The 15,060-nt window shown below is 39.6% G+C and overlaps 1 protein-coding gene across 11 annotated transcripts in view; it reads left to right on the top strand.

Moving 5' to 3' along the window:
- MCF2L (MCF.2 cell line derived transforming sequence like) overlaps positions 1-15,060 on the top strand; it is a 260,528-nt gene that overhangs the window by 198,845 nt on the left and 46,623 nt on the right. For all 11 annotated transcript variants that reach the window (XM_067563667.1, XM_067563670.1, XM_067563666.1 and 8 more), the window contains one exon: positions 7,008-7,098. In XM_067563667.1, the coding sequence (XP_067419768.1) occupies positions 7,008-7,098 (91 nt within the window). The remainder of the gene's footprint in view (positions 1-7,007; positions 7,099-15,060) is intronic.

Below are 15,060 nucleotides of genomic sequence, written 5' to 3'. Positions count from 1 at the left end.
ATGCAAGCAGCATTCGTGCAACAGTACAAAAGCAGCAGAAACTTTTGACATCTTATTTATGTACCAGTTATCACCACCCATACCTTTGAGAAATGCAAGGATCTTTCAAATGATTTATACATAATTGCTTCCATATGCCCTAGGGGAAAGTTGCTTTCTGTAACACCATGTGCTCTAAGCTTTCCCACCCTTTCCCCTGGTACATGAGATCATATATCTTATAACAGAAGGGAGATGTCTCCATAGCGTAAATCAACAGGTTCATTGAATGAAAATCTCTGCCATTGCTCTACACTGTCTAAGATATGTGCTTGCAGGGAAGGGAGTAAGGGGTTATTTCAGTACCCCTCAGCCATCCATCACTGCATTATGGGATATTGGCCTTGGAAAGGTGAGACCCAGCCCAGGACATAATTTTTGTCCCATGTTCTTTCTTCTCTCTCCATTTCCTCTTCTTTCCACCCCTTCTTACTTGTAGTCTTGGGCGTACTACTAATCTAGTTGTTTCAGTATCTTTTCAGCTACTCTTTTCTGAGCCATGTTCTGTTCTGTCTGTTTATAATTATACAGAGTACAGAGAATGGTGATGACCAGCTGATGTATTTTTATTTATTTTGGAAGGGGGGGGGGGGGGGAAATTGCCTTTCAGAATACAAATAAAGTACAGAAAAGAAACACGTATGTGTATAAACAAATATCAGATTACATGTGTGTACGTGTAATTGCTGAAAACAGGGTCTGGCCAGCTCTGCCTATTATTAAGATTGCCCATAACTTCCTATTCTAAGACTCTCTTTCCAGTTGCTTATAATTTTCACAGACTTTAATTGTTTTGGCTGAAATTTTCCAAGCTGGTTGACCAGTCTGTTTGGAAAATATCAGCCAAAATGGTTCTGCAGTTTGAGACCTAGATTAGGAGGAAATAGGTTGTTCTGCCCATGTTAAAAAAAAAAAAAAAAAAAAAGTTCTATCAATCTTTTATTTGAAAAACACTAGTACCACCTAAGTTTGGAGTAATAATTTTATGCATTTGGTAGCTGTGGGGCCTTTACCAACCTTTGAAAATCCATTCAATTTTGGCCAAGTTATTAGCTGTTTTAAAAACTGCAGTTCATATATGCTCAGCAGAGACTTGCTAGAGCTTAACAGCTAAAAACTCTGACGATTCTGTGCACTGAGCATACACTAGCCCAGGGCTCAGCAGAACTTTTCCTTCAATTGCAGGCCAGGTCTGCTATGGGCTGGGCCCAGGCACCGGATATGAGAGCAGCCAGACTGTCTCTTCTGTGCTCTCTGTGCCTCCCCTGTGGATGGCAGAAAGTTACCAGATTCAAATGCGTAAGGGACAAGAGCCAATTGGAGGGAGAGAAGGAGTAGACTGGGACAAAGAATTGCAGGGGAGGGGGAGACTGGGATTGGAGATTGGCGGGTGGGGGGGAAGAGAGGGGAATTGGGATGAAGAGAGCCTCGGGTTAGCTGTCCAAGGAGACTGAGAGCCAAAGGGGGTGGGAACTGGGACTGGCTGGGCAAGAAGATGGGACTGGCTAGGTGAAGAAAATGGGACTGGGATGAGGATATGGGTGGGGAAGAGATGGGCCCAGCTGGGACAAGGACAAATTGGTAGGGACAGGGCAGAAAGGATCAAGTTGTGGGTGGGAACAGGCAGATGTCTGTACCCACTGGAGCCCCCACCTCTCCTGAGCCCGCAACCATTCCTCTCAGGTTAGCAAATAGAGGTATGCTCCTGAAGAAATTAATAATTCTGTGTTCAAAGCAGGGATTGAATAGTGTGTGTAGCAAATAAGGCCTGGGCCACACCTTGAACAATGAGGAGAAAACAACATATTGAATAGTTGCTCCTTAACTGAGCAGAATCCACCCTGTGCACTGAATGAGGCAGAGATGCTGTGGAAAAAATAGTATGTGATCATGTAATTAGACTGTAGTATAATGCATATGCACAGGGAGGTGACTTAAGGTTTCACAGGTTGCCAGTGAACCCTTTATGGTGTATAAGAAAAGACAGGGCTGCAGAAGTTGCTAGCCCCTCTCTCCACAATGACTGTTTACTGAGAGTCCCTCATTGAGGGAACAATGAAAATCTTAAGAGCAGATCTTCACACAATAGGAACTTAACAGTATGTTCCCAATATTACTTGGTAATGATAACTTGAATTTTGACAGAAATTTTCCCTTACTCTCTCACCTTTCACTTTTTTCTGCTCTCTAGCTAACCATACAGCACTACTTATGTTATCAGGATAGGCATTGTGTGGTAGCTCAAGAATTGCTCCTGAGGTTTGCCATTTACTTCATTTAAATAATTGTTTGCATTACTGTAGTGCCTAGGAGCCCTGGTCACAGACCAGGAGCCCTTTGTACTAGGCTGTACAAACCCAGAACAGAACAACGGTCCCAGTCCCAAGAATTAAGTCACTGGAGTAGCATACAAAACCACATAGAGAGAGGCAAGGATAGCTGCAGAGAACCTGAGATTTGTTTTTAACAAATATTTTATAGATAGATAAGCTACATCAAAAAAAAACTACATTGAGAATGTTAAAGATGCAAAGTTAAGTGCTCAAAAATTAAGAAATCCCTGAATTAAAGTTTCTCTTACAGCAACAACTGGTCCGGGGGGGCGGGAGGGGGATGCAGTGCATATTTTGCCAGTAATTTATGTAACTATTTTCTAGACAGCCAAGGAGTGTTGGAAATGGAGAATCCTCTGTTCCTATTTTGCCTTTGGAAGAGAGTCTGGTTATAGACAACAGAGCCAAGCACATAGATTTGTCCCATCCATTCTGAAAGGCAAATTGGCTAAATATACCTGGGTGTGCTATATTAGAGACCTGGTTTCTATCATCAGCTTTGCAAGATGTGTCTGTCTACAACTTTTTCATTACCACATCTGAGAAATGGGGGAAAGATGTTTGTCGTCATCTTGAGGTAGGATTATGAGGTCTTGCTAAATAATAAGAGCTGTGAAATGCACAGAAACATTAACACCTGTCTGTGGAAGAGCTAAACTAGAACTCCTCCTGGTTCCCAGCCCAGCACACCTTTCTCTATACCTCAAGGTGGGGCGGTGCTAGCATCATGTCAGATGCTGTAGTTCTATGCCAATGACGCAGGAAGCTATGCAGAGCCTGGGAGCATGCTGAGTGAAGACGGCACATAGGGAGCTCTGTGGGACTTGGCTTCATGCTTAATGCAGATGGAATGTTCAAAAATTTTAGGAGCAAGCTTCCAGTAAACTCTACTGAACCTGTGGAAAGGACAGTTTTCAGAGGTTTAAAACTTTTTGTCAAACGTGAATGATTTTTCATGGGGACAGCACCTCTCACTCCAGGAACATCCCCTTCCAAATTACAAGTCTCTGGAGGCACCTGAACTCTTCAAAAAAAACATTTTAACATTGGCAAAACTACTTATTTTCCTCTAATCGTGTTCTCTGTTCACTTTTTTTGCTGAAACTTTCAAATAAATTTCAACATGAGGAAGAGAGCAAGCATGGAAAATTTCAGCCCGAATGTTTAGTGTGGCAAAATTACAAGCAACTAAAACAGAGAATTATAGTGGAAGGTGTTATTCAACCTTATCCATAAGCTTCACTACCAGTTCCACCTAGTATAAAACCTCATGAAGTAGTAGTAGTATTATTTATTTGTATTGCTGTAGTGCCTAGGTGCCCTGGTCATGGATCAGGACTCCATGGTGTTAGCACTGCACAAACACAGAACAAAAAGACTGGCCCTGGCCTAAAGTGTTTACAATCTAAATCTAAGACAAATGACAACAGATGGAGCACGACGAGGAGACTATATTGGTCAGTGTGATAAGCAGTGGTCTTAGCACACCAGTGGCCCAGCCACCGTCAAGTTTTTTGTAGGCATCACAGCAAAGGAGAGTTTGAAGGAGGATAATAATATGGCTTTGCAGTTGTTTACGGGGAACTCTTCCTGAGCATGACGGGCAGCATGAAAAGAAGCATGAAAGTGCATGCATGTTTAAAATGTAATGAATGGTGGAGACTGGCCTCATTGGCCTAGAGGAGGCAATAGTTGACATCCTGATAGAGAATGAGAGATGATAGGCCGGGTGGGGACAGATCCAGTAGTCATGTGCTAATGTGTAGAGCTAGTATTTGAGCAAAAACTTGTATTTATCATGTACTTTTGACCATCTCACTTGCCCTCTGCCTATTAATCCATCTCTCGCTGACTTAATCTAAATTCCAAACCTCTGAGCGATTTCAAGCAGCTGCCATTTTTTAAATAAAATTGCTTAAGAAATGTATGTATTTTTCCAGACTATGTGGAATTTCTTCCTCAAAATCACTCTGGCAATATTTAGTCTTGGACCATTGACGTGTGAGGTCTGATATCTTGCAGTCTTCAGAGCCATTAGGAGGAACATTGTTATTGTGATTAATAGTATTATTTCCAGTTGTTGTTTGTTTTGTTTTAGTGCCCACAATACGCTTTCCAAGAAGAAATGGTAAATTTTAGACAGCGTTAACTACTACAGTGATAGACAGTTAATGAAAATTCTCTTGTAGTTCAAGTATTAAACCCTGCTACAGTATTTTGTATCTAAAAGTCTATGAATGAATATTCAGCAAAAATGATGCCTTGCATGATGTATATTGTTTGTAGAATTTTAAGACAAGAATCTTGATTTCAATAGAAATGTTACTACTTTAAAAAGCAGGGAAAGTGGGTTTCCTCTAAAATAGAAAAGGAAACAAACTCCCAACTATTACCATACAAAATTGTAAACTGATATTTGTTTGGCCATCTCAATAGTATGGCCCCAGTCCAAAAGCAATGTATGAGTGGCCCCCTGTGTGGCTCCATGGAAACACATGGATTTGCATGTGCAGAACAGCTTTCAGGATCTGAGTCTTAGAATGGATGCAGGAGCAACCCTGAGGTTCCTTAACTCTGAACTACTGGTGTGTGTTGTGAAGATGACTCACTTGATCTTCAGCAATGGAGTGCATCCTGTCGATAAAACCCTCAGGGGTCAGTGTGCGAGTTAGCCACATAGTCATAGTGAATCACATGGCCTCAGGCACTAACAGCATCTTCTTATTCATTTAATAATTAAATGATTTAACAATTCAAATCTGAACTAATCAGATACCAGCATCCTAGGTGGAGTATATAGGTTAAAAAAAGTAAGAAGACTAATAAAAATATAAAGACATTGAAAAGCAACTTGAACCCCAAAATAAGCTACAGCTCATTATTTGAATGTTTATATATTTTGGCTGGGATCATGTACTGGTAAATTTAAAGGGCTAGAATCAGCCCTAGATAGAGTGGATTGGTCAGGCTTATGTGTTAAATGCTCAAAAACTGTGTGTATCTGTGGTGCAGTTATTCCTAAACCAGACATATGAGTTAAAGGCTACATGTCTTGGTGACCAGACGGGAGTTGGGGGTTATAGACACGTACATAAGACAAAGCCCAAATATCAGGACTGTCCTTATAAAATCGGGACATCTGGTCACCCTACTTGATTCTGGGCAGCTCTGAGGTAGCTGAAGCCTTTCTGTGGTAAAAATACCTCCGAGCATTTTGTTAAGAAAATAAATGTATTGTTTATATTTTTCTTTATGATTAATATCGTGTCTCTACTTTGGTCATTGCTTTTGGAAACCTAGTTCTGTTTTTTTGTTCCTATAAATATTTAGCCCATAATTTTGACCAACTTGCAGTGAGAAAAAGAAGAGGGGATAGTAAGACCTATAATAGTAAATGTTAATTCAAGAGACCACAGTTGGATGTCTGGAATTTTCATCCACCATAACACACTATTTATCTGTATTCAATTTAGCTGACAATATATAATTCAATTATGATGAATCATGAGTGCTAAATAAGCAAGGAGTATTTCCATATCATTATACAAATCTAGAATAAAAAAGCACCATCATTACAATATGCCAATTAACAAATCATGATCATATGTAATATTTACAAGCACAGCATCCAAAGCTGTTTACAGACTATATAGTTCTGCATTAATTTATATTTGTTTTTCTTTAAATGAATGACTGCTGTGCTCAGATACAGTACAAATTAAAGCATATACAATTTGCTAAATATACAAAAAATTAGCAATTCAAGTCACTCTACCTTGTATTTGCCTGTCATTTTCATTTCTGTTGTGATTGGCTGGCAGTCGAGTGCTGGCATTACACAATTGGCTTCGATATGAAATTACAAAACAGGAGCAGATCTCCCTATTTGTACTCTGTGACTGTAGCACATGCAGCTGAACAGAGCAGAAAAACAAAGGTTATCTTTATACAAGGATTCAAGTGTGATCTTTCTCACAGATGTTTCCATTTCAAAGAAGTGCATCTTATCTTACCTTTCTAGTGTATGACTTTGAGCTCTTAGATGCCTTAGGGATTTTTTTCATTGGTGAATATAACAATTCCCGTAAGAGGAGTTTTTTAACATGGAAGACTATGAGAATTTCAGATGGAAGGACTAATGTAATGCATGGATCATAAAAGCTTGAGTTTTCTGAAGGGATTAAGACACAAGTAAAATAAGAAGCCAGTCCAAAAAAAGAAAACAGATGAAAAAAGGAAAATGATTGTCTTTATCCAGGAATAACGATATTGAAAACTACATGAAAGATGGATCATACTGGCAACAAAAATCCTGAAAAATCAAAGGGATTTATATTCCACTGAAATGATATTTGTACAGGGTATGTGAAACCTTGCCTCCTGTGGATAAGGACAATTTACGGATTGACTGACTGGCAAGTTGCATGGAATCTATTTGGGAGTGCTACATCTTCCTAATGGTATATCAGCTATATTCATGTATATATTTTAAATAAATAACTTAAGGCTCAGCACAAGAAAGGTTAACCTATGTTTTTTTTTAACTGAAATATTGCTTGAGAGTATCAGACAGTTTCATTTATATATTTAACTGCAGGTTGTTGTTTTTTTTTTTTGCCTCCCCCCCAAACTTAGTTTACAAGATGCTGGAATTGGATTTATCCTTGTCATAGATCGAAGGCAAGACAAATGGACCTCTGTGAAAGCATCCATACTGCGAATAGCGGTGAGTTGTTTTTTCAGTTAAGGCCTTTATGAAGGTTCTCCTATATTGAACCTATCTCTCATATATAAAATGCACTAAACATTTTTTCTTTTACCAAAGTGTTACAGTATAACTTGTTGTTAAAGTGGTATATTCTAACTGTTCTTTCTTCTGTTTCTGATTTAACCCACCAAGACCCAGTGATATAGGTATACAGTATGCCTTATACTGTGGCCTGCAAAGTAGCTTTTAGCATGTCTGAGTATATACACACAGGTCTACCTAGGTTCAAGTGGAAAATAGCTTTTGCAATGGTGACCCACAGCTTATAGAGCTGGGCTATGAGTTGTCACTGATCAAACAAGCTTTTTTTTTTTTTTTTATGATTTAAAAAAATGCCGGTTCTGTTTTGAATTGAAACTGTCTCAGTATTTGTTTAAATACATGAAACTCCATTTACCACAATACACTGTTAGGAGGAAATTCTTGGGTTTAATGTCTCAAAAGCTAATACATACATTTAAAACCTGCTAATTCTGGTGCCACGGTTTTAAAACAAGTTTAAAAGAAACCTGCTTCTGAGTTATATTTATAGCATGCATTTTATAACTTCTTTAAAAAAATTCAAGAGCTTAATTAACATACCTTTCTGTTACTAATTTTTTAAAATTAAATATAAACAGAATTGTTAGACAATGCAAGACATATGTTCTCATACAAACAGCAAAAGAGAGGTGTGTCTAATAATAAAAAATGAATATTCACCTCAGTGCTGATCAGGTAATAATCATAACCCTTTCTTAAATTATTTGCCTCTTTTTGACCTTGTCATGCTGGCATTAATTGTCAGTATTTCAGAATGTTTGCCAGTAAGTGCAAAACCACAGAGCTGTAACCAATGGTTCTCCTCCTGGGAGGTGAAAGCCAGTCAGAATGAAAGCTGCACATTATTTGTCATCATGGCATTGCTCCTTTCCTGTAGTGGCATTGCAACAAGGCTTCTTGTCTATTGCAGTGTAGCAATTTGTTTGTTTAAATAGATTTGATAATATGATATTCCCATAATAGGATTTGGAATTTTCTGGATGTTGAAACATATTTAATAAACGCTGCAAAAGTGAATCCTTGTAGCACTTTGTGAAAATTTGAGATGCAGCGTTGCGGATGATTCCCATACTGGGAACTGAAAAGAGCTGAGTTTGGAGTGGTTGGGGGTTATTAAAGAAATGGGATTCACTGTCTGGTAGTTTGTGAACTGCTCCCAACATCCCGCTTTGCTGTTTAATATTACAAAATCACAGTTGGTTGCAAAATTGCCTTTGATATTGTAATTGTTGGGATTTTTTGGCAACCATGACAGTTTTACACTAAGCTCTAATGTTGTGGCTTTAAGCCTGAGATTATATATAAAGTGAACCACATGTTGAAGAAATGGGAAAGTTTTGTCTTTCACAGAACATAGAACCTGAATACCTACTCACTACGATACATATGGGACCTGTAATTGCACTGACTATAGTGGTGGCTGGAGTGTTTGCTTGAAGGATGTTAAGCTTTAAATGCAGAACCTGGCTGGCAAATATGCATAAGCTGTTGCAGTGCAAAGATAAACTTTTCCTTCTTTTGTTCTGTACTGTTCTACATGCTATTTTAAATTTGTTTTTAAAAGTCATGATTCCTTAAGTGAGGTTGCATATGTTACAATTGTGACATTCTCACATGCTCAGCTTTGGCCTAATGCTGCTTCCGCCGATGTCAGTGACAAAACGCCCATTGACTTCACTGCTGAGCACTTTTGAAAATTCCACCCTACCATCCCAAATAAAAATGTAAGGCCAAACTCTGCCTACTGCATTCTTGAAATACTGTTTATTGTATGTGAGCCCTAAAATAGCAGGTTCATACAGTTATTTCTTTAAAATGTTCACATATTCTGGGTCAAATTCCTGAGGACATCAGTGCTTTTTACACGTCAGGGGAGATTTTTGAAGGCACAAATGGCAGTTTTAATTCCCAAAGAAGGTCAGTCCAAGTTGAGTCCCTGATTTCTAGCCTCCATTGACTTTCATTAGGAGGTAGGCGTTTAACTGCTATTTGAGCCTTTCAGAATCTATCCCCCTCCCCACAATAATTGAAAAGTACAGTGCCTGCACAGAACAGCATCCCTTAACACCATGCTGGGGTATTGGATAGGGCTAATTCCGAGAAGAATTCTGCCCACTCAACAGCAAGAACCTAGTTCTGCACCGTTACTTGGAGTTCTCCAACCCTGCTGAGATGGGTAGACCCTGTGGATTTGTGGCTATCCATTCAACTGACTGGGAATTTTTCAACAAAATGCTTTTTTGTTAGAAAATGCCAATTCATTGTAAACTAGCTTTTCTTGAGGAAGGGTCAGTTTCAACAAAACTTTAGTCAGGAAGGTTGACTAGGATGGAATTCTGGTCAAAACTAGAGAGAGAGAGACCCCAGAATAACGAGATAGTTAGGGCACTCATCTAGGGCACAGATCAGGCAAAAACAGAGACTTGACCCTGATTGTCCCACCACCTGGCTATTTTTGCATGTCTCTTTTGGTCTCATTCTCTCTTTTTTCCATGAAAAATCCCAACAATTTTCATGGAACAGAAAAGCTGTTTCCCATCCAACTCTATTTGTGAGAATAGGGACTCCAGTACAACATGCTGTGGCTTGAGACATATGATCTTTATCTAGCCATGACATTGTGCCTAGACTGGATGTGTCTCAGGGAAGACATTGGTGAACATTTTAGCAACTGCTAACTAGAAATTCACTTTGCTAACAAGAAATGTACTCACTCACATTTGTTTGGGATTGCTCAGGTACACAAAGTTTTATTTTTATAAATGCTCATTGAATATGAATTTTGGGCTCATAAATCCATTTAATCGCAAAACAAAATTAATGACACAATGAAATTTTGTTTCAGGTGTAGAGATTCTGCATTAGCAGTGGCAAGAAAAGAACTAATGCCCTTGTAACAGGGTACACTTCCTGCTGGGGTGTCTCCATGTGGCTGCATCTGGGGATTAGTTCTGCCCAATCTGATGCCTGCCTTCTTTCTCTGAGCTCATGCCATGGCCCCTCATGCTCTCTAGGAGTTGCAGTGTTTCCTCTTCGTGGCTTGTTCCTATCTCTTCATGGTTTGGCCCTCTGGCAGGCCACAAAGCAGTTTTCCCCTTTCAGGGTAACGGAGTTCCACCAGACTAGCTGTCCAGGTTCCATTCCAGGCAGTCTTCTGATTCAAGATTGTGCCACTTTCCTAGTGGCTGGTAGGAAAACCTGGGCTAACGTGCTAGTCTGGGTTCTAACCCCGTGACCCTACTATCAGCTGCCAAGGTCTTCACTTTCTCAACCTTTGCTGCCATTTCCCTGGGCCTCTTCCTACACCGCCTCTAGTGGCTTTCTTCTACACCACCCCTCTTGGTAAACCCTTCCCTCAGGGTCAGGATACCAGGGCCTCTACTCTACCCCTGGGTTTCCTCCTTAGTAGGCCAAGAGAGTGACTGCAGACCTTCACATTACAGCCCCTTTCTGCTCTCACTTCCTGGCTTTATACAAGCCCCAACCTACTTCTGTCCTGATGGGCTCCATCTTCCATTAGTGCTTGTCAGTCAAGCCTCAGTCTCTCCCCAGATGACGCTCTTTAACCCCTTCAGCAGCGGTGTGGTGTGACTACCCCATCACAGCCCTGCTGAAGTATCTTGCTCTCACAACTGAGCAGTTGGATAAGATTGTACAAACAAGATGAGATTTCTGACTCAGGATTCAATTAGGAGCAAAATATTCAGTTTTATATAACAGCATGTTGGTAGTCAGTGCTCAGAGACAAGATGATCAGTGAATCTCACAAAGGAGAGACCCTCACACCAGAATTGAAAAGTGGATCTTTCTTGTCCTATCATATTTTGGGGTTCTATATTGCTATCCACGAGCAGCACATCTGAGGGGTCTTCCTCAAAAAGTTTGTTAGCAGTGGTTAAGTCCCAGGTGGATTTCACAGTGGCTCTAGCTCTCCTTCAGTTTATATGAATATAACTTGGTATAGGTTTTTTTTTTTTTTTTTTTAATTTTTGTTGTTGAGTGGGTTGGAGGGGAGTGACTGATGATGTGTATGCCCTTCTGTTTATGATAGAAAAGCTTTGTCAAATAGCAAACCTTTGCAACATTTCCTAAAGGTGTCCAGCCTCTGGTGTCATCTAGGGACTAGAGCATGGATCTGATGTGTGGAGCCCTGCAAATCTGCAGATATCTGTGGACTATATTTGTTGATCATGGAACAGGTGCGGATACAAATTTTGTATCCATACAGGGCTCTACTCATGTGCTGACCACAGCCTAAACCATGGAAGGAGCCAGGCAATCACGTTTTGTACTATCAAGAGACTTTGGGGTTTTTTTTGTTTTGTTTTGTTTTTTTTTACATTCAGCTTCAGATGCATTGAATTACAGTAATCCAGACATGGATCTCTGTGGTGAAGGCCTTGTCCAAAGAGAGTGAACTTTCCTAGTGAACTGGAGATAAAAAATGTTTTTAGTAACTGATGTTACATAGTCATCCAAGCTTAGTGATGAGTTAAACAGGGCCCTGAGGCTTTGAACCATTTTTATGAGTAGGGCTGTTTGACTTTGAGGGACTGGGGATTTGGGGGAAAGAACAAGGACTTACTAGGAGAGACTGAGGGAACTAGGCTTGTTTAGCCTGCAGAAAAGAAGAATGAAGGGGGGATTTGATAGCAGCCTTCAACTACCTGAAGGGGAGTTTCAGGGAGGATGGAGCTAGGCTGTTCTCAATGGTAGTAGATGACAGAACTAGGAGCAGTGGTCTCAAGTAGCAGTGGGGGAGGTCTAGGTTGGATATTAGGAAAAACATTTTCACTAATAGGGTGGTGAAGCACTGGAGTCGGTTACCTAGGGAGGTGGTGGAATCTCCATCCTTAGAAGTTTTTAAGGTGTGGCTTGACAAAGCCCTGGCTGGGATGATTTAGTTGGGTTTCGTCCTGCTTTAAGTAGGGGGTTGGACTGGATGACCTTCTGAGGTTTCTTCCAACCCTAATCTTCTATGATTTTATGAAAATGTTCCAGCTAGTTCTTCACAGCATGTCCCCCATCACTTTGGGCTGGCCTGGATTGAGTTCAAACCAGCTGCTCTTCATCCAGAAGCTAATATTTTATAGGCATTGTGATATCTTAGGAGTGGCAGTGAATGTGTCAGTGGAGAAGAATGCGATTATGTTAATTTTCCCTTTTTCTATATTGTTTTGTATCTGTTGAGATATTTCTGTTTGTGTAAAACTTAGGGTTTTTTAAAGATACATTGTGTTCACATAAAAATCACACTTTTGTCTCAATGTAATTATTATTTCTTTATTCTGGTTTTTTTACATTGTGCATAAGATAGCATATTATATATAGTCATTTTCACTATTTCCCTGATATAGTCAGTCAGTTTTCCCCTTTATTATGTGGGTTTTTAACACAAAAAAAGAGAAGAGGAAAACATTTTTAAAATGAGAAAATATGATTGCAAAGGCACAAACATTATCAGGGAAACTTGAGGATAGACCTAGTGTATGGAACTACTTTTATTTATTATTTTAAAAATGACTAAAATTTCAAGTTAATGATATCCCTGTAAGCTCATTGAAGTCAAGCTTCCTGACAACAAGACCATATAAGAGAGCAGAAATCTGCCATTAAACCATGTTGGGTGATTCTAGCAACTGACACTGTTAATGTAGTTTCATGTTGCACCAGTTCACATTCTACTATGATACAGAAGTATTTGTTTGCTGCTTTATATACTGGAATTCTGGCATATAGTGTCTTGTGGTTTGCTATATACAGGTGAATGTAGAAGGAATTAAATTGCAGAACATTTTGGATTATTACAAGGAAATTTAGATATATTGAGGTACTCAATATATCATGGCTACTCATTCTTGTCCAAATATTTTAAATAACTAAAGAATGGATCTGACCTTATCATAGTGAAGGGGGTATTACTAGTCAGTTTCTAGTCTTCTCTGTCATTTTGATGGTTCACGTACTTGTCAGATGTCATCTCTGAATGTAGTTATTTATTCAGCTGAAAAGTGGAAAGTCTTAAAAACTGTCTTTTGGATTAGCCAATTGTCAGTCAGACTAGAACAAAAAAAAAAGAGGTGGCAATGCGAGACTTTCTGAGCTCTTGGGCATCAGATCGAGTTGTACTGTTGTTCCTTGGGGAAAACATGGATCGATGAACTGTGAAAGTGTCAGCTAAAGAAAATGGAAATTCTGCTCTTCCCAGGTGATGTGTTTATTATATCCATTATACAGTTGCTCATCTGAGTATCTTGCATAGTAATGAAGTGTGGCATGCTTCTTTATTAACCCTCAGCAAGAGCTGCTTAACCTCAGGGTGAATTTTGATACCATAAGAAGCTTGTATTTCAATAACCTTCCAAGCTATAATTAAGATTATATATAATTTATCCACTTGAAATTCTGCTTTAAACACAGCTGGGTTTGGTTTTTGTTTGTAGATACTTTTGCTTTCCACAAATTGGAGCATAGTGAAAAGCTTCCTGTCTCTTAAGAGAAGCGGGGGAAAAGCTCAAAGGCTGCTTCCTCAAGTCTGGTCAGATGGAGAGGAGCAGCCTACTTCCCAGCCTTTAACAGAAGCCTTGGAGCAGCCAATAAATAAGATGCTCCTATTTCATTCAGCCAGCTCTTCAGTGATCCAGGTTTGGGACATCCTTTGAGACAATAGAAAGCACAATATAATTCTTGGGGACATAACTGAGCCACATTTACTGGAGAGCTTTGATTTAATGGGTGCACTGTATATAAAGAAATCTCCCCATGTCTGAAAGGCCATGCTGTTCACCATTGGATTTAACATGAATGGTGTCGAAGCCAGGAATCTATAGATGTACAACAACGTAGGGGGGCAGAAGGGAAGTGTGCGTGCATGCGCGCGCACGCACATATTTAAATGAACAAATGGAGCAGATTACCACTGAGTTTTAAGATTAGTGTCAAGGACTACCCTACCCCTGAATCCCTCAGCCAGTGTGTGAGGTTTTGCAATTTTTTCTCTCCTCTACTGTATGAAAAGCTCATACAAACAAAAGATGAAATTGTCCATTTAAGGCTGCAATCCTAAGAACTGCTGCATGTGAATGACCCCACCATTAAGACAGTGGGCTCCATAAGGGCACAGCGCACCCACCTGCATGGAATCTACTTGCAAGATTGGGACCCACCTAACTATAGAAGGGTAACACTATAGGTATAGTGGGTATAGAAGGGTATAAAATGTTGTCGAACAACTGTAGAGAGAGTATTTTTTTCTCTGCTCCCTTTCAGTTTTAGTAGTCTTAGGGGTTATTTCAGATAATAGTAGATGATGAACATTTCAGCCAGAAGTATGATTTTTTTAAAGGATTTTGCATCAACTGAAAAACTGATTATCATTAAGATTATCCAAAGGTGGTGTGTAGGCCTCACGAGACCTCTATCGAACTGGGCTTTAAATTCTGTGTGTGTGTGTGTACATATGTTTACATTCTACAAGTGTATATAACTTTTTGATTCAGTATTTTAATTTGCCACATTTTTTAACAGCTTTATAACTGTGGCAGCATCTACTAACACTGACTCAGACATACCAGAGGAGATTCCCTTCATCTTTTACTTACTAAGAAAGTTGGCATCCTTTTCAGTGTGAATTCTCTTCAAAACCTTCTTTTTGGCTTAACTGTCCACATAAATACTACAGGGAGTGGGCTGGTTCAGTGATGTAGCAGCTATTTGCTGTGGTACTAGGAGAGAATGTAAATCATGGAATAGATTCAGGATTCTCCAAGTCCAGTATAAAATGCCTTATTGTAGCCTCTAGGGATACATCTATATTGCAGCTGGGAGCGAGCCTCTCAGCCCTGTTAGACAGACCTGGGGCTAGAGCTGGCATACTAA

Source organism: Emydura macquarii, unplaced genomic scaffold (assembly GCF_026122565.2).
Source record: "Emydura macquarii macquarii isolate MOO-44397 ecotype Brisbane River unplaced genomic scaffold, CSIRO-AGI_Emac_v2 contig_2531, whole genome shotgun sequence".
Classification (NCBI taxonomy): domain Eukaryota; kingdom Metazoa; phylum Chordata; order Testudines; family Chelidae; genus Emydura; species Emydura macquarii.
Note: the sequence above shows the minus strand (reverse complement) of the source record. Positions and strands in the feature narration are given on the sequence as shown.